The sequence below is a fragment of the Xenopus laevis genome, chromosome 7L (genome assembly GCF_017654675.1).
Source record: "Xenopus laevis strain J_2021 chromosome 7L, Xenopus_laevis_v10.1, whole genome shotgun sequence".
Taxonomy (NCBI): domain Eukaryota; kingdom Metazoa; phylum Chordata; class Amphibia; order Anura; family Pipidae; genus Xenopus; species Xenopus laevis.
The window spans coordinates 132,230,381-132,249,967 of record NC_054383.1 but is presented as its reverse complement, the minus strand read 5'-3'; the positions used below and the strand labels follow the sequence as shown (position 1 = coordinate 132,249,967).

The window sequence follows — 19,587 nt, the reverse complement described above, 5'->3', positions numbered from 1 at the left end:
TGGGAGGGGGTCTGTAGGGCCGCCTGCAGCATCCACGGCGGGGACAGCCGCCACGTTGTTGGATGTTTCTGTGGTCTGCCCTGTAATTAGCCCGAAAATCTGACCATTTAGGGCAAAAATCTGAGAAATTCTAGCTTTTTGGGAGAAAGCCAGAAAAATCAATTAATTCAGGAAAAAACCCTGAAAAAGTTTTATCAAGTTTTTTCCCGAATTGATGAAATCAAGCTTTTTTAATTACAAATAAGGTAAAATCGGGAATGGCAGTTTGGGTTTTTTTTTAATAATGACATAAATGAGGATTTTAGTAAATAATCCCTTAAGTGTTTTTACATGTTTCTAGTTGAACTCTTCCACTACTTTAGCAAAGACTTAAGATGGCCATTCACAGGCAGATTTAAGATGCTAATATCGGTCCTTTAGATTAGGGATGCACCAAATCCAAGAGTCGCTTTGGGATTCAGCCAGGATTCGGCCTTTTTCAGCAGGATTCTGATTCGGCCGTATCCTTCTGCCAGGCTGAACCAAATCCGAATCCTCATATGCATATGCAAATTAGGGGTCGGAAATCATGTGACTTTTTGTCACGAAACAAGTAAGTAAAAAAATGTTTCCCATCCCTAATTTGCATATGCAATTTAGAATTAGGATTCGGATTTGGTATTCGGCTGAATCTTTAGTGAAGGATTCAGGTGTACAGCTCACCCAATCTTGCACTCTCAGAATCCTAAATCTTCCTATACACACGCCCACACAATATAAAGGTGGCCCCTCATACACTAACAATACATTTAGCCTTTTATTAAAGGGCCCTAGTGCCAAGTGCAGTTTCGCTCAGGTGAACGATCGTTAATCCGCAAATTCACCAAAGTGCGAATTTTACAGAACTTTAACCCTTTCGCCAGAGTTTCCTTCTCCACCTTAGTCCTGTTGAACGGATAAGATGAAACTCCATCCTCCTCAATCTTATGTCAGTGACATCATATCCTGTATCCTGAAAAGTTATAAAAATGGGGGAAAAAAACAGTTTTTTTCATATTTTAAAGCGGTATTGCCTTCCAAGATCTAACTATTAAAGCTTTTTGTGTTAACATTTTTTTTCCAACTATTTGAGGGACACGCCACATTTGCTTTAGGGTGGGCTCATGTCTAGGACATTAGAGGATCTCTTGTCTTTATTTTGCTTCCTTGGACATGTGTAATAATAAGTGGCCACTTAAAGCATTTGCACCAATATCTCTTATAAAGACACATATATATGACCTATATATACCCACCCTATTCAAATTGACCTAAGCGTAAGTGTACTAACAGAGTTTTACTAGGCAGAAACTAACATTATTGAATGTTCCCTATGAAATCTAGTGTTACCAATCCCTATTTCTGTAGGGAAATGAGAGCAGAGCAGACAGTAACCCTTCCAACACTTTCCTCTTGTCTCTATATATTAGGTACCTATCTAGTGTTACCAATCCCTATTTCTGTAGGGAAATGAGAGAGAGCAGACAGTAACCCTTCCAACACTTTCCTCTTGTCTCTATATATTAGGTACCTATCTAGTGCTACCAATCCCTATTTCTGTAGGGAAATGAGAGAGAGCAGACAGTAACCCTTCCAACACTTTCCTCTTGTCTCTATATATTAGGTACCTATCTAGTGTTACCAATCCCTATTTCTGTAAGGAAATGAGAACAGAGCAGACAGTAACCCTTCCAACACTTTCCTCTTGTCTCTATATATTAGGTACCTATCTAGTGTTACCAATCCCTATTTCTGTAGGGAAATGAGAGAGAGCAGACAGTAACCCTTCCAACACTTTCCTCTTGTCTCTATATATTAGGTACCTATCTAGTGTTAGAAGAATTTCACCGGCACACAGGAATTGTAGTAGCAGGGCAAGCCCTTGCAATTTTATTATGCAGTAGTGCAACGTTTCGGGGTCACGCCCCTTTGTCAAGCATGCTTGACAAAGGGGCGTGACCCCGAAACGTTGCACTACTGCATAATAAAATTGCAAGGGCTTGCCCTGCTACTACAATTCCTGTGTGCCGGTGAAATTCTTCTTACCCTTGTTGTGAGGCTGCCGATTCCTCTATCACTGGGCACCAGGATAAGAACCTTTGGGAGTGTGTGGTGTGCGGCTTCTCCATATTCTATTGGACCTATCTAGTGTTACCAATCCCTATTTCTGTAGGGAAATGAGAGAGAGCAGACAGTAACCCTTCCAACACTTTCCTCTTGTCTCTATATATTAGGTACCTATCTAGTGTTACCAATCCCTATTTCTGTAGGGAAATGAGAGAGAGCAGACAGTAACCCTTCCAACACTTTCCTCTTGTCTCTATATATTAGGTACCTATCTAGTGCTACCAATCCCTATTTCTGTAGGGAAATGAGAGCAGAGCAGACAGTAACCCTTCCAACACTTTCCTCTTGTCTCTATATATTAGGTACCTATCTAGTGTTACCAATCCCTATTTCTGTAGGGAAATGAGAGAGAGCAGACAGTAACCCTTCCAACACTTTCCTCTTGTCTCTATATATTAGGTACCTATCTAGTACTACCAATCCCTATTTCTGTAGGGAAATGAGAGAGAGCAGACAGTAACCCTTCCAACACTTTCCTCTTGTCTCTATATATTAGGTACCTATCTAGTGTTACCAATCCCTATTTCTGTAGGGAAATGAGAGAGAGCAGACAGTAACCCTTCCAACACTTTCCTCTTGTCTCTATATATTAGGTACCTATCTAGTGCTACCAATCCCTATTTCTGTAGGAAAATGAGAGCAGAGCAGACAGTAACCCTTCCAACACTTTCCTCTTGTCTCTATATATTAGGTACCTATCTAGTGTTACCAATCCCTATTTCTGTAGGGAAATGAGAGAGAGCAGACAGTAACCCTTCCAACACTTTCCTCTTGTCTCTATATATTAGGTACCTATTTAGTGTTACCAATCCCTATTTCTGTAGGGAAATGAGAGCAGACAGTAACCCTTCCAACACTTTCCTCTTGTCTCTATATATTAGGTACCTATCTAGTGCTATCAATCCCTATTTCTGTAGGGAAATGAGAGCAGAGCAGACAGTAACCCTTCCAACACTTTCCTCTTGTCTCTATATATTAGGTACCTATCTAGTGTTACCAATCCCTATTTCTGTAGGGAAATGAGAGAGAGCAGACAGTAACCCTTCCAACACTTTCCTCTTGTCTCTATATATTAGGTACCTATCTAGTGTTACCAATCCCTATTTCTGTAGGGAAATGAGAGAGAGCAGACAGTAACCATTCCAACACTTTCCTCTTGTCTCTCTCCCTTGATATTGACTGTAAATATCTTGTTAATATTCTGTTGTAAAGTTCTCAATAAAAACCACAAACCCTACATGTCTGGGACCTATCTAGTGTTGAGAATTCAGGGTTGGGTCGGCACATACAATAACCTCATGACAAGGCCATTTAGCATTCCAACATTTTAGCCATTCATAAATGGGACCCATTTATAACTGCCGTCCAACCCCGTTATTAATATGAGATATTACGGATATGCAGTTATTGCTGCTCAGCCTTCAGTTTCTCCTCCTTAATTTATGCAATAACTGTCTCAAAGTACTTAATGTTATACTTACAAGAAACCCATACCAAATATAAGCTGTCATTTAATTTATTAAATCTATTAAAGCTATTTATAAGGCCGCCCATTGACCTAGAAAATGCTTTTATAAGGGAGGCAGCGGCATCATTCTGAAGCAGAAGACTTTGCAGCGACAGGATCCAGCAGCAGCAGCAGGTACCACTTTATATACTCACCCAGACTAAATGTTAAATGTTTTCATTATTCTTTTAATTGTACTTGTTCTGTTTTTACATATTGAACTCTGCTGCTGCTTTATCCAAAGGCATTTAAGAAATTTAAGACAAATACACTGTAGAAACCTCCACCAAGTATAGTTTGAGTTTTCCCTCAACAATAACAGGGATACTGAACTCAGGGTCTTTTTGGCCAAATAAATCCTAAATCTGGCCATAGACATACTGATATGACTATTTGGGACAATAGAAAGGTGCCATGGTATGTTCAGTCTTGGCCCATCCTCTGCTGTTCTAATTATTCTTATTAACTCCTTTTCCTAATCTTTTTTTTTCTATCTTCAGGCAAAAGTTCATGATGGGCACCTGGCAAATGTCTTCTTCACTGAGTCTGCTTGTTATGGGTAAGTACATTCAATTCACACGGAATACATGTGACATACAGTGGTTATAGTGTGTATACATGGGGGTTCTTGAGAGATCAATTATTTGTTGATATATCACTTTTAAATTAACTTTTAGTATCATGTAGAGCAGTGGTCCCCATCCCCAACCAATAGCTTATGAGCAACATGTTGCCCACCAACCCCTTGGATGTTGCTCCCAGTGGCCTCCAAGCTGGTGCTTAATTTTGAATTCCTGGCTATTTTTGGTTACATAAAAAACCTACTACTCTCCTGTAGGCTACCAGTCCATATAGGGGCTACCAAATAGCCAATCAAAGCCCTTATTTGTCATCCCCAACCACATTTTCATGCTTGTGTTGCTCTCCAATTCTTTTTACATTTAGATTTGGCTCACGAGTAATACAGGTTGGGGCCTCCTGAGAGTGATATTCTGATTTAATATGCAATTGGTATTCATTTTTTATCATTTGTGGCTTTTGAGTTATTTAGCTTTTTATTCAGCAGCTCTCCAGTTTGTAATTTCAGCCATCTGGTTGCTAGGGTCCAAATTCCCCTAGCAACCATGCACTGATTTGAATAAGAGACTGGAATATGAATAGGAGAGGCGTGAATAAAAGTAATAAAAAAGTAGCAATAGCAAGATCGTTGTAGCCTTACAGAGCATCTGTTTTTTAGATAGGGTCAGTGAAGAAGAAGACAAATAATTAACAAACTATAAAAAAATAATGAAAAGTTACTTAACTGTAGCCATTCTATAACATACTAAAAGTTAACTTGAAGGTGAGCCACCGCTTTAATTATGTGTCTGATCATTGGCTTCATTTCTATTTTGTTTTTGTTTCTTCTAGTCATGCTATTTGGGGTTTTTGTCCAGAGTCAGCCTAAAGTCACACGTAAGTTTGTATCTTTTCTATAACTTGAACATGAAACATACAGGGGGCCATTTATAAAGACTGTACAAATCTGCACCTAGGCAGTAACCCATAGCAACCAATGACATTTTTGCTTTTATTGTTCAACCTGCAGTTGCCTATGAAAAGACAGTTATTGATCGGCTGCTTTGGATTGCTCTCATGCAAATTTGGTCTGTGTTTATAAGTTAGCCCCACAAGGAGTTGGCTATAAGTTTTTTTTTTGTTTTTTTTTGTTTCATTATGTCCTAAACCCTGATGCTCCACATTGTGGCCAGGAGTTAATGGACTTCACAGCAGAAGATTGATGGTATCTGTGTTTCATTGTAAGATACTAGAATATACAATGAATCTTATTGAATACTTAATAACATCTTGCGTGTCGGACTGGGCCAGCAGGACACGGGAAAAAACCCGGTGGGCACTGGCACAATCCCGATTAGTGATGGGCGAATTTGCGCCGTTTCACCGAAAAATTTGCGAATTTCGCGCGAAATTCGCGAAACGGCGAAAAATTAGTGAAACGGCGCCAGCGCCCGTTTTTGACGCCGGCAAATTTTTGCCGCGAACTTTCACGGGCGTTTCGCAAATTTATTCGCTGGCGGCGAAACGCGCAAATTCGCGCCTGGCGAATAAATTCGCCCATCACTAGTCCCGATCCTTACACGGAAGCCAGAAGTGGCTTTCAAATTCCCTGCCTGGCCCCCAGTGTGGCTAAATGAAAAATAAGGTAGTCACGGGGGCTGGGGTGATGTTGTGGGTCGGGGGGCCAGAAGGCACTTTGAGTCTGGGGTTAGGGGCCCGGGGGGTTGTGGGGGGCCCTGAGGCAGCAGCCCTGGGCTCCCCAGTCCGACTCTGACATCTTGCCATTCTACTAGAAAAGTGTAGGTTCATAAGTGCAAGAGTGGCAGTGGATGTGGTTGAGACAATGCACAGTACTACTTTGTGAATTTTATATGGCACAGGTAGTCACTAATTTAGCACTTAACAATGTTTATGCTACTTTTCATGCAAGCTAAATCATTTATTCCCAATAATGCCACACTATCAAAATGAGGCCAAAACGGAGAGCTAAAAAAACGGAGCCTCTATGCATTGCTGCCTGTGCTTGGCTTCATTGCATGCATCAGAAATACAAATGTAAAGTGTATGGGTTATGCCCGTGCTTGTTGTAAGCAATACCAGTGAACTTAATTTAAATTATATTATGGATAACCCATGCAATCTCATGGTAGATGAATCTCAATAACAGGGACGTTGATTGAATTCCCATGGACATCTGAGAGAGAAGCTTCATTGAGTTAGACACTCAAAAATATTTAGGTTACCCAGGAATATAAGCATCAAAGATACATTAGGCAGCTGTCTTCTACTGTTTAGTGGACCGATTATTGTTACAACTCATTCCCAAGGTCAACTCATGTAGGGTTTATATAACATGTATAAGATGTCTCCATTAGTTAAGGCAAATCCCACTTAGTAATGCCGAGTGTGTTATATAATTCTCTTCTAGCAGGCTCCTCTGTTCTCTGATTTAGTATGGGTGTATATAATTATATAATCCTATAAATTACTTGTTACAGGTTCCACCTACAGGTTCCTTCATTGTGTATGAATGTTTCCCATAGCGTCATTAAATCATAATGAAGGCGTAACGCCAACCAAACAACATTACTGAACCCCATTACTTATCCATCATGCTGAACATGTCACATGATTGAAATAACTCATGGTTCTAAATGGTCTTTTGTAGCTTCTAAATGGCCATGGATCATCTTAGAATATTCTATGGTTTTGTAAATGTCCTTGGAACTTTTAAATCATTCCTATTCAACATCAGGTAAATTCCATTTCCAATTTTTTGTCACCATTTGCAGGAAACCCATGTCCCTCCAACATGATTTATGGTTGTGTACGTACGTGTTACGGTAACTGTGACAGTCTGAACAGCACGATTGACGTCTGCAATAAAATGTGCAAGATAGGGTGCGACTGCAAAGAGGGCTTTGTCTTCAAAGGATCCAATGATTCCAAGACCTGTGTCCGTGTATCTGCCTGTAAAGTCTCCTGCCCTAAACTCATGAAATTTATACCCTGCTATAAAGAGCTGCGCAAGACCTGTAATACCATGAACAAACCATCAGTGCATTTAAATACCTGCACGCCCCGCTGTGTCTGCAATAAAGGCTACATTCTCTCCAATGAACGCATTCCACGTTGCATCAAAATTAGTGAATGCCCTAAAAAGCCTGTTAATTAATATATCACTATCAACTCCTTTCCTGCAAAGCATAAAATACATATGGTGTGTGTAATTTGGTGCCAATTAATTCAAAAATACAGATGATCTATTGCTTGAATTTCTCTTGCCTCCTTTCTCAATGAAACTACAAGTATATATAGGTCGTGTTTTGACTCCTTATATTATCAACTTTGCAATGATAGCTTTTCACTAGGGCAGTGGTTCCTAAACATTTGGGCTGGAGAAGTGGGATGGGAGCTCAGCCTAAGGGACAGCTAGAACTATGTTAAAACTGGGGTGATGATATATTTTCTGCTGATATTCTTCAAACAATGACTGAATGAATGATGCACCAAAATTCTCCTATGGCTGTTCCCATTTGATACGGTTAAGAAGGGCGCTGACCATAAGGTTGACCTGAAAGGGGAATCTGGCCACAAGTTGGACCTCCTTGAGTAGACAAAGTTCGTCAACTGTTGCTCTAGTTCTAATCTTTCTAAGATGACCAAGCTCCATGAAATGAGCTTTGTCACACAAAGATTGATTCAAGTTTTATGAATTTTTATATTGACATTGAGAATTGTACTATCCCACCCTAAATAATACAGTTGACAATTTCTTAGACATGGCCCATAGTTTAATGGAGACCTAAACCTTCCAAAAAAATTGTCCCACTGTGCTCCCTAGTTCTCTGAAGAAGTGGATAATTAACCAATGAGAATGATGAATGCTGAAGGCTTGCTTTAATGGTGGTTGATAATTTGTGATATATATATATATATATATGAATTCAAAACACTGGGGGGTGTTTCAGTCAGGGTCCCCTTCTGTAACTCATTAACAGTAGAGTAACATTTTTAGACTTCACTAGGCCCAGGGGAGAAAGGAAGACTCAGGAGATAGTTTGGACAGAATGGATATCTCAGTGCAGAACAATAGCAGTACATTTAATATGCAGTGCTCATGGCAGATATCAGGGGCTTAACTATAAAGGAAGCCGACCTTGTGGCTGCAAGGGGGCCCAGGAGGTATAGGAGGCCCAAGGAGGGCCAAATAAAGATAATTTTCAACATATATTAATAAAATAGGACAACCTCTGGATATGTTGGGGGCTCTAAAATTAATTTGCTGTGGGACCCAGCAACATCTAGATACGCCACTAGCAATTAGTGTAGCACTTTCCACAGAATCTGGGGCTCCTGAGGTTCTCAGTGGTGTTATGTAGTATTGAACCCTATGACTGCCACTTTTGAGGACCTATTCAACAGAAACGTATCCACACAATTTCTCTTCAGTAGATTATAGAGTTTCTCTATCTTTCATCTGCTACTATAGCCCTTCAGTGTAGGAGTCATATCTATAGTTGTAATTGATGGATCTCTCCTGCAATCATCCAAGATATTCCAGCAGGGCTCTGATCTGTCATACTGCTGCTAACCCTTTCATCCGGTTAATTTGGTCCCTGTGGAAATTATAATTCCAACCTGTTATGTTTTGGGTAGCTGAGGATGAGTAGAGTATACCAGTTATTAGCAGAGACTCATGCAGGCATAACACAACGGTAACTTTCACTTTCAAGCTGTACAGCAAGTCCTGTGTATGCACAGTACAAGTCCTGTGCACAGTGACACCCGCAGGCCATTTGTATAAACACCACATATTCCCCGTATAGTACGAAAGCATTTGGGCAAATGTAATAAACAACAACAATGCATCTTAAAGCAATAGTATACATTATTCACATCACATAGTCCTGGGTCCATGCAGGTAGTTTTCTGATACTCTCAGTACGCCTTATAGGTTCACTTTCTTCAGGCCTATTGCAGTTGACATCAGGAGTAGGAAAATGTCCTTCATCAAATGGAGCTTCTCCAAAGTCATATCTAACAGGAGCAAGATGACTTGCATTCCATATGCGTCCATCAGACAGTTCATATGTGTATGGTCCTTGCTGGCGTCTCACTTCAAGTGGTGTAGTAAATTTAGATTGTCCTTGTTTCAGTATGCCTGGTTTCTTAATTCTGACTAAAGATCCAGGCTGAAAGTCTTCTTCTCTTGCAACACATTTTCTGTCAGTATAAGCCTTGCATTTGGCTTGTGGGTAATACACTGAAGATTTCCTATGCACAATATTCCTCTCTCTCAGATAGGATTAAAACTCATATGAGACAAACTGTGGTCCGTTGTCTGATATTAACTCCTGAAGACTGTAGACAGAAATGTTATTACTGTAGCTGATGTTATATGAGAAACAAATGCAATTTCAGGCCATTTACTGTAATAGTCTATCAAGGTTATAGCAAATCTACAGTCTATGGGAGCATCTGTAAAAGGACCGACAATATCAATAGCAAGTTTTTCCCATGCTGAATCAGGGAATGGTACTGGCTGAAGTGGTGGTGTATGTGTGATAGCTGTTTTGTCATGATTCTGACACGTAACACAAGAATGAATGGCAGTTACCACATCAGCATCCATTGCTGGCCACCAGTATAGTTCTCGTAGTCTTTGTTTTGTACGTACAATTCCTTGATGACTCTCATGTGCAAGTTGTAGGAGCTTTTCTCGCAAGGTCTCTGGTACCAGTGAGCTCCACGATTGGAGGAATTTATGGGATAGAGTATAACAGTGCTTTATTAGCAGAGACTCATGCAGGCATTACACAACAGTAAGCTTTCACTTTCACTTTCAAGCTGTACAGAAAGGCCTGTGTGTGCACAGTACAAGTCCTGTGCACAGTGACACCCGCAGGCCATTTGTATAAACACCACACAACCTATGTCCCATGGCGGCTGAGCCTCCCCAAACCTGCCTAACGTCTCAAACAAAAGAGAAAAGAAAGTTGCCCTTACTGAATTTCGCTGGTTAAACTCAGGGGGAAAATTCCGTTCTTGCTGGCAAGCTCTGTTGCTATAGAAACCAGCAGCACTCTGATAGGAGCTTTAGCCTTGAAGCTTCTCCAATCAAAGCACAGATCTTCTTACTGACTGTAAAATGTACCAGTAAGCAAACAGAAGTGGGCGGGCCTGAGGAAACACTACAAACTAAAGTCACGCAGATGAGAAGGCAGTGGCACTGCAGATAAGAAAGATTTTTTGAGGGCTGAGGTCAACTTAAATGAACTGCTTTACTAGCTGCAATTAAACTGCCAGCATCAATCATACCTCAGTCACCCTTGTCTCAGTCTCACATTAACCCTTTGACCTGAAAACAAAAATTGTGCTTTTCGGGTTGGTGTTTACACATGTTGTTTTTCCTTAATATTTTTTTTTGTTTTCTTCATTTAGTGTTTGTTTAGGGGAAGTCACTGCATGGCTGGGAAATATATTTAACTAAATTTAAAAACACACAAGGCTGAAGGTAACATGAGAAGAAAGGCAGATTTCTGCAGTGCATGAGAGCAAAAAGAGGAGTGGGAGAAAAAAATGCAGGCTAGAAGGGAACAAAGTTAAGACAAGCATGAAATATAGAAGAGAATGAGGAAGGTCATTCTAAATGGATGAGGCTAATACTGTAGAGCTGGGGTGCCCAAACTTTTGCAACGAGGTCCAGATTTGGTGAGGTGAAAATGTGTGGGGGTCGACCATTCAGCCTGACATTCTTTGAACCATTAACATTAAATTACAGGAATGGAGTTAAAGAAGCAGTAATATTTTGGGCACATTAGTGAAATGATCTGCCACTTGGTCTATACTGCTGCCTGTGTGCTGAAGGTGTTAGTAATAGACACGTACTTTAGTTTACTGTACTGGCACGTCAGTACGTCTATTGACAACTTCAGCCCCAAAGAAGTATGCAAAAACAACGCGTCACTACGTGCCAGTACGTGTCTATTACTAACACCTTCAGCACACAGGCAGCAGTATAGACCAAGTGGCAGATCATTTCACTAATGTGCCCAAATATTACTGCTATGGGATTCCTGATCGCACTGTGCTGGGGAGCCTCATTATTATTAATTTCATGACGGAGGATGAGGGCCAGTGTAAATTTGAATACGGGCCGCAATTAGCCCGTTTTCAAAAAGGACTCCTATCTGCACTTGTGCATGGTTTTCACTGAAATTAGAAGGAGCTACAGGAGGAAATGGTGTTAAATTTATCTGCTACATCTGATATTAGATATGTCAGCCCATGTATGGGCAACTTTAGCCTTTCCAAAGAAAAAATTCACCCTCCGCCTATGCTATGTCCCTCACAACCTCCCGCACCCCTTACAGCCTCCAACAGCTGAAGAACATCAAATTTGGATTTACTGGTTCTGGAATATTTGTGCCACTCTACCACATTTCCACGAATAGAGTGGAGAGGTGAAAACTTGCCCCCCTGCTTCCCATTTTATAATTGTGATAAGGATTGAATCAGCTAATACATGTGGAGGAGAACATGGAAAGAACCTGGAACTGCTCAAGATCCTTTTTGAGCCTTGGAAGAAAGACTCTGACCCATCTGATTCATTTTTAAAAATTTGGATAATTTGGATAAAAAAGGAGTCTATGGGAGATGGTCAATCCATAATTTGGAGCTTTCTGGGTGACGGGTTTCCCAATAAAAGATCTAATATCTGTACTGATAGGTAAACAAAAAAGACACAATATAAGCAACAGAGTCAAACAGTATGGAAACCAATGCAAGTACAGAAACCAATGCAAGATAAGCATAATTTGTTTTGCACTAATGAATTCCATTGAAGCTGCAGTAGGTTTTTAGGTAAAAATAAAGTGGCCTAGTTTCTGCACCAGACATCGACTATATGGCTTCCAAAATACCTATTTACTGTGTATAATCTAAATATCATAGGGTTCCAGAATTTCTGTTTTATTACACAATGTATAGGTGTGTTTGATACAAAACAGATGTGCATACACTATTACATTTTTAACTGGAGTAATTAAAACTGAGTGTCAGCACCATGAAAGTTCTGTACCTTATAGAACTCATAACCATCATGTCCCAACAGCAATTAAACCTGTTGAATTACTTTATCATTTGTACAAACCAGTAAATGCCGCATATATTTAATTTTAATTGATTCACTTCCAGTAAGAAAACCAAATTGGGAAATCAGAGTTTACAAAACAATCACCGGTTACTGTATTTGATTTGACTTTTTTTTTTAATGAGTTAGTGGCCTATAAAATGTTGTTGTTAGGCAGCAGCTTCTCACTCAGAGACTGGACTTTGGAGCAACAAGATCCTGAAACAGGTACATATAGAACTATATCCCTAACTGTGGACATTACTTATATTTATAATGCACCTAATTTTGTCAGGTTTGGCCACAGGTGAGTGGCTGGCAGGTAGAAGCCTCTGTTTCTATAGACAGGCAAAGATCAGGAACAAGGGCATAGGAACATGGCAAGGAACAGGAGCTCAGGACCTGGAACCAAGAACAGGAATCAAGGCAGGGGCAAAACAGGACCAGATGGGGACAAGCAGAAACAACAAATAACAGGCTGGATCTGGCTTTGGAGTGTCAATGATCAAGCACTAGGAGTTGCTGAGAGCAAGCTTATAAAGACCCTAAATTAATTCATTGGTAACACTGGAGTTTAATGAGGTAGGTGGAGTTGAGAGTGCAGCAGGGAGAGAAAACGTAAACATCAAATCGACTGACCCACACTGTCATGCCAGGGCCACCTTGCACTGGCATTTTAAAAGTTAATACTGTAATTACTCAGTCTCAGGCTCACACAGAGACCCTTAATTGTATATCTCACCAGGGGGCTGTGGAAAGGTGACATCCATATCTGTCATCTGAGACGGTCTGGAGCCACACCATTTGGGCAAGGAAGCTGGGCCAGTCTGTTCTTTGATCGGCTGATCAAAGAACAGAGCTGTGGACCTAGAGCAGCAGGGGGGATAGCTAGTAGAAAATTATGGATTATAGGAAAGTATCCATATCTCCTGTGTCATAGGATTCACAACCTCATAACTTACATATTGGTTATGAGGAGGTCACATGCTTCCTAACAATACCAAACAGGGCCAGCCTATACCCACCTGTTAGGAGGGCTGGTTCCTGGGGGACTGGAAAGTGGGAACCTATTAGTGTTTGGTATTGTTCTTCTTGCCCACATATGAATCACAGCCTGCCCATGTTTTTATTATAGTATTGGGTACTGGCAAGTACCCATATTTCATTAAGGGATATTGGGGAATATTGCCTGAGAGTAGCAAACCCCCTGCAGGGGGTCGTAAATGACATGTTCCTGGGCACTCCTACCTCATGCATAAGGTAATGAGGGGAGTGTCCCAGCAGGAAATAAAAAGGTGACATTCCCAATATCACATTGTCATACAAGGAGGCTCCATTTTTTCAGTGGATTGTATGTCCAGCTTCCAACTCGTGCCTCAGAGGAAATACACTGACAACTTCAAAACTTGGTAAAGTAAGGGTTTTCTTTGTGTTTTTACTCCCTTTTATTTTATTTACTGTATTTGCAACTGTGTGTCATCTTTGTAATATCATTTTTATATCTATACATATGCAGTGTTTCTTTTAAATATTAAATATCATTTAATACGTTAGTCCTTGTGCTCTAAACAAACTCATTGCCCATATGAATGCTTGTGCCTACGTGTGTGAACTCTTCGTATGTGTGGAAAGGGAAAGTTGCCTATTTGTATGTTGGATAACTAGTACGGCTAGCGGGAAAGTGTGTTTGAATGTAGATTAACCCTTTGGCTGCTGGAGTGCTTGTTAGACTTGTAGGATCTTACCCTGAGTAACTACCATAGGAGAGAGTGTTTGATGTATTGTGTGGTGTGAGTTATTACCTGTTATAGAGGGCAGGGGAATAGTCATATTAGGTTTCTATCGCCTGTTAAAGGGCATGTATAGGCAAAAAAATAAAATCTCATTTTTACTTTCTTTAATGAAAAAGAAACCTATCTCCAATATACTTTAATTAAAAAATGTGTCCCGTTTTTATAAGAAACCTGACTGTATGCAGTGAAATTCTCCCTTCATTTACTGCTGTGGATAGGAATTGTCAGACGGTCCCTAACTGCTGAGCAGGGAAACAATCATATTTATGAACAGCAGGGGGAGCCCCCGCCTTACTTCCCAGCCATGCAGAACTCAAGCAGCTTTGTTTATGACGATCCCTAAGCAGCCCAGACCACACTGAGCATGTGCACAGTCTTAGTCTTGCAAAGATGTTTAACAAAGTTACAAGATGGTGACCCCCTGTAGCCAACTTTGAAAGCATAACTTATTTATTTGATTAGGCTTGTGGTGCAGTAAGTTCATGTTTATATTTAGTATACAAAATACAGCATTTCTAGCCTTATTATATTTTAGACTTTACATGCCCTTTAATGATAGATGGTGGCAGCCAATGAACTTTGTTGGTGTTGGTGTGTTTTTGGGGTGTCTGATGTTAGTCTAACCTGTGTGTAAGGTGATTGAGAGACTGATTGTAACCCCTTGTAGCCAAACCCAAGAGTTAAGTGTGGTTGAGTGAGTCGCTTTTGTGACACACACCAACTCTGAAAACCTCCAGTATCTCAGTGGATTAGTGTAGGTATGGTTCAAGCCAAAGCCCAGCGTTTGATTCAAAACTGTACCTGATATATTTTAATGAATTTTCCTATGGAGACTTAAGATGTTGCACCATGTTAGCCATTGAAACAATGCAGACAAAGTAAAGTTTGGTGATACATTTTATTGGCTAACTTAATAAGTAACAATCGCAAGCTTTCTAAGCTAACAGGCCCCTTCGTCAGGCCAAAATCTATGGAGTCTTGGGAGACTGCTGGGGTCACAATGTTGGTACCCAATTTAATAGTGTGCCTGGATATTGTTTAAAACCCGTATTTGGTAGCTTGATGTGTCCACAGGTGATCAGTATGAAGTCCATTTGTATAGATACTGGCTGAGAACTTCATCAGGAGTGGTCAATTTTAGAATAATATGAGTGATACAAGACCAATTGGTCCCAGAATATAAATTCATTTCACTTTTTCATGACTTACTCCTGACTGAAAGAATATGGATCATTTTTCTTTTGCCCTGTCCTTCTCTACAGTTGAAATTCAAGATGGAATTCTGGAACAAGTATTCCTGGACAAACCTGTTGGTGCTGGGTAAGTACCACACATGATATATATCCATTTCTGACAGCAGTGTAAACAATCACTGTGCAATTCTAGCTGTTTATTTAGGTTGAGGGTGTGTTGACTTTCTTTCAAACCCATTCACTAACCCTAAATCACCAAAATGTGTTGAATAGTTTCCCTGATCTCTATCGCACTATAGGAAACATGCCTTGTAGAACATTAATGTCGTTGAGCAACGGTCTAGGTTACAAAACTTTTAGGTCTTTAATATTCAACATGTTGTAATGAAAAGATGATTACATTCTTTTTTTATCTTGTTTTACAGCTCTGATTTTCGTGACTGTTGATCGGATTCAGTCTGACGACTCAAGTAAGTTGATTTGAATAGGACATGGTTGTTGAGAAAAAGAGAGAAAAAAAATCATGTTTCCCCAAAAAAGTTTTTAAGGATAAAATTCATGGGAAATATACAGTGCATGCCTACCTACCCCACTACTGCCACATAACGTATCTCTTGTTCATTGCCCAACTAGGTTGTTAATTGGTTCTCATGGAAACCATATATTGAACATGTTATAACTAGACTAGAGTAGCACTTTCTGCATGCAAAGGCCACATTTCCTCCACTGGTACCACTATAATGGGGAGCAAGTCTTTAGCTACATTATAACAGTGTGCAGAATTTAATTACCCCACTTTTTTTAAATGTGTTTTAAGGCTGGTTCCATATTTCCTTGTTTATCCTGCCTCGGCCATACTCTTATCTCTTCCACTGTCATAACTTCATTGCACAAAGACAGAATAGTAAAAGTCCTCAGTGTGTATCCAGAATCCTTGAATTAAATGAAATAAAGCAACTCTAGACTTGGTCTGGTCTGTAAGGAAATAGAAACATGAGTCAGAATCGTTTTTTTCTCCCTTGTGTAACGCTATAGTTATGTGTATCCAGAATTCTTGAATTAAATGAAATAAAGCAACTCTAGACTTGATCTGGTCTGTAAGGAAATAGAAACATGACTCAGAATCGTTTTTTTCTCCCTTGTGTAATGCTATAGTTATATGGGAGCACCTGTTCCAATGTAGGATGGATTCATTGGCAACAATAAGGAAGTCCAGGATTGTATTTGGATGCAAGTATCTTAATAAAAATGCATCAATATGCGCTCTATATTGCGTCCATCATAAATTGGCCCTGTGCTGAAATAGCAAAATTAAGGCATTTGAGTATTAGGGGTTTATTTATCAAAATCTAAATTTTTCTGACTATTTAAATAAAAAAAGTCAGACCCAACTGGAATCCACGATTGGACCTTTTATTATTTAAAAAGCTCGATTTAATCGGTTTGCGTAAAAACTTAAGTGAAAACCTGAATTGTACAATTTTTTCCCTGAATTGCTGGATTTTTTTTGGCTTTTTCCAGATAAGCTTGAATTTTTCGTATTTTTGCCCGAAAAGGTCAGATTTTAAGACTAATTCCAACGCAAACCACAGAAACGTCAAAATAGGATAGGGCCTCTGCCATTGACTTACAGTATATACATCCTTGGCAGGTCTGAGATTTTCGGTTTCTGACTTTTTACTGCATTAAACTTTAATAAATCTCGAATTTTTTTTAGTTTTTTTAAAAAATCCAAAAAATTCGAGTTTTGCAACAAAAAGTCAGAATGGAGTTTAATAAATAACCCCTTAATGTTGGGAATATGTCCCAAAATTGGCACCATGTAATCCTTACCTATCCAGTAGTGCAGTGACTGCAGAATTAATTTATTAGTCCTTTAAAACATATCTGACATTTCAATACATCCCATCCTAGCTCACAAAAATACTAGTCCATGGTATAAATGTGTTTTTATTGTCAATGATACGTCATTAATTGTAACTTTTTCTCTAGTGTGTCCACAGGGCATGGTATACGGCTGCAAGCGGCTTTGCTACAGTAACTGTGACAATCTAAACAGCACCAGTGAAGGCTGCATTGAGATATGTGACGCGGGGTGTGACTGCAAAGAAGGCTTCGTCTTCCAATCCAAAAACTCCAACACCTGCGTCCGCCCCTCTTCTTGTCAAGTCTCCTGCCCTGAGAACATGACATTCAAACCCTGCAACAGGTTTTATCGGGAGACTTGTTCTAATAGAAACCTGAATCAGGTGCCCTCGGAATTCTGCATGCCCCGCTGTGTTTGCAATGATGGCTACATCCTCTCCGATGCTCTAAGTTGTATCAAAGTCAACCAGTGCCCTTAAATGAATTAAATCATCTGTCCCTTTTAACCGGCCTATTTCCTGAAAATGAATAAAATCAACATTCATAGAGTACGAGCCAATAAATGTCATGAACACTTCTGTCAACTCCATCTGCAAATAGAGATGATTGGCTGCAGTTGCACAGTTGTATTGTTATATTATTACCTATATTATTAGTCCGCTTAATGGGATTAATATTTAATCTTCTGCATATCAAACTCAGTAAATATTAGAAAACTGTTACTTGTGAATATAGTGACTTCACAATGGAGGAAAGTGTAAATATTAGGATTAACATTTTTGATTTCCTTTTTTATGTTTCTATAGAAAAGGTAAACATATAAGTCCATATATTACGAAGCTTACCTTCTAAGTGGTTGGGTAACAGGCTCAAATTGGAGGGCACTAAAGGTTGCCAATAGCAGTTTTTGGGAACTGAGTCCCATGTGCTGTGAGTGAATCAGATATGAGGGGTCATTTATAACCTCCTATGCAGTCGGCAAAGTTAAAAGGATAAATTATAGTATATAGAGAACAGAGACTAGAAGAATAAAGATGTTAAGTGAAGAGTGGAAGACATTTCTTTTAAGATTGGGTCAATGGTAAAGGTTTTTCTGGTGAGCCCTTGGCATCCCAGACCAACACTGGGTACAATGCAGGTGGTAAGAACAGGTTGGTTTGTACCCTATGATTCTGCGCCTTCCCCAGGAACTGGAAGAAGAAGTTTTTGCTAAATGAGCATTAAGGGGGTGCTCTTCACTTCTACACTTATCTTTCAGAAATTACCCCTATGGTGCTAGCGTTCCAAGATGTAGGATTTGATTTTAGTGTTGAAGAGGGAGAGTTCCTTATGGAGGGATTGTACAGAGAAGCAATGAGAAGGTTTAAGATGGAAGTGGTGGGGCTGAGGAGAACACAGGAAGATGCAAGTGAATAGAAGTGAGGTGTGGAAGAGTGAAGGGCTTAGCTAAGGTATCCTTTGGTTATTAGGGTGTCATAATAAGGACACTGTTAATAAGCAATGGCTTCGATTAATGCAGTCCAGGGTCAGACTGGGGTGCCCAGTCCTCACCAGGGTTGTTGTTTCGGGGGGCCCCGACACATCCCCTTGGCCCCTCACCACAACAGCAAAGATACATTAGAAACCTCAGGCCTCCCTCCCTGCCCCAGCTGCAACCCCCCTCAGGCCCCCAGTGCCTACCATCTTTCCTGCTAGTGTCCACAACTGAGGGCTGGGAGGCAGGGGTTGGTGCCAATAGCAGGTATGGGCTGGTCTCACCAGGGGCCCACCTGGTTTTTTCACGTTCTCCTGACTCTGGTCCTGTCCAACTTTTGTGTTACTGAGGCTGGAATTTTTCTGACCCATGTGGTGGAGGGCCGATAATGAAAGCCATTCTTGACCACTCCCTTTTTCAAAACCACATGCAATTTAAACCACACCACGTTATCACAAAAAATGTTAATCACAAGAAATGTTAATCAGAAGAAATGTTAATACGTAGCACACCAAAAAACCAAAAGCTGCTCACTGCAGGGATATCACTCATCACTCACAGGGCCGCCATCAGAAATCACGGGGCCCCGTATGGCAAAATTTCCTGGGCCCCCTGGTCCCCGCCCACCAGATCCTGCCCTCACTCCCAAAAAAAACATTTGTGGTCAGGGCCCCCCTATAAATTAAAAAAAATCATTGGTGGTCAGGGCCCCCCCTATAAGTTGAAAAAAATTCATTGGTGGTCAGGGCCCCCCTATAAGTTAAAAAAAAAAAATTGGTGGTCAGGGCCCCCCCTATAAGTTGAAAAAAATTCATTGGTGGTCAGGGCCCCCCTATAGGTTAAAAAAAATTCATTGGTGGTCAGGGCCCCCCTATAAGTTAAAAAAAATAATTGGTGGTCAGGGCCCCCCCTATAAG

The 19,587-nt window shown here is 40.3% G+C and overlaps 2 protein-coding genes across 4 annotated transcripts; both read left to right on the top strand.

Moving 5' to 3' along the window:
* Positions 1-3,736: 3,736 nt before the first annotated feature.
* Positions 3,737-7,485, top strand: LOC121395788 (von Willebrand factor-like). Its single transcript, XM_041570072.1, has 4 exons — positions 3,737-3,787; positions 4,153-4,211; positions 5,063-5,107; positions 7,003-7,485. The coding sequence occupies exons 2-4, from the start codon at positions 4,163-4,165 to the stop codon at positions 7,383-7,385; spliced, it is 477 nt and encodes a 158-aa protein (XP_041426006.1). The 5' UTR covers positions 3,737-3,787; positions 4,153-4,162; the 3' UTR covers positions 7,386-7,485.
* Positions 7,486-12,513: 5,028 nt separating this feature from the next.
* Positions 12,514-17,745, top strand: LOC108696924 (serine protease inhibitor swm-1). Of its 3 annotated transcripts, none has more exons than XM_018226631.2 (4): positions 12,514-12,572; positions 15,400-15,457; positions 15,756-15,800; positions 17,323-17,745. In XM_018226631.2, the coding sequence occupies exons 2-4, from the start codon at positions 15,412-15,414 to the stop codon at positions 17,673-17,675; spliced, it is 444 nt and encodes a 147-aa protein (XP_018082120.1). In that variant the 5' UTR covers positions 12,514-12,572; positions 15,400-15,411; the 3' UTR covers positions 17,676-17,745. The 3 variants fall into 3 exon arrangements, with proteins under 3 accessions (XP_018082120.1, XP_041425689.1, XP_041425690.1); XM_041569755.1 differs by lacking the exon at positions 12,514-12,572 and adding an exon at positions 13,658-13,753; XM_041569756.1 differs by lacking the exon at positions 12,514-12,572 and adding an exon at positions 13,676-13,758.
* The last annotated feature ends 1,842 nt before the right edge of the window (positions 17,746-19,587 follow it).

Excerpts from the sequence above, each read along its gene's own strand:
- LOC121395788 (XM_041570072.1), top strand. The coding sequence starts at position 4,163 with ATGATGGGCACCTGGCAAATGTCTTCTTCACTGAGTCTGCTTGTTATG. Across the intron at positions 4,212-5,062 it reads ACTGAGTCTGCTTGTTATGG|TCATGCTATTTGGGGTTTTT; the intron begins GTAAGTACATTC and ends TGTTTCTTCTAG. Across the intron at positions 5,108-7,002 it reads GAGTCAGCCTAAAGTCACAC|GAAACCCATGTCCCTCCAAC; the intron begins GTAAGTTTGTAT and ends CACCATTTGCAG.
- LOC108696924 (XM_018226631.2), top strand. The coding sequence starts at position 15,412 with ATGGAATTCTGGAACAAGTATTCCTGGACAAACCTGTTGGTGCTGG. Across the intron at positions 15,458-15,755 it reads GACAAACCTGTTGGTGCTGG|CTCTGATTTTCGTGACTGTT; the intron begins GTAAGTACCACA and ends CTTGTTTTACAG. Across the intron at positions 15,801-17,322 it reads GATTCAGTCTGACGACTCAA|TGTGTCCACAGGGCATGGTA; the intron begins GTAAGTTGATTT and ends CTTTTTCTCTAG.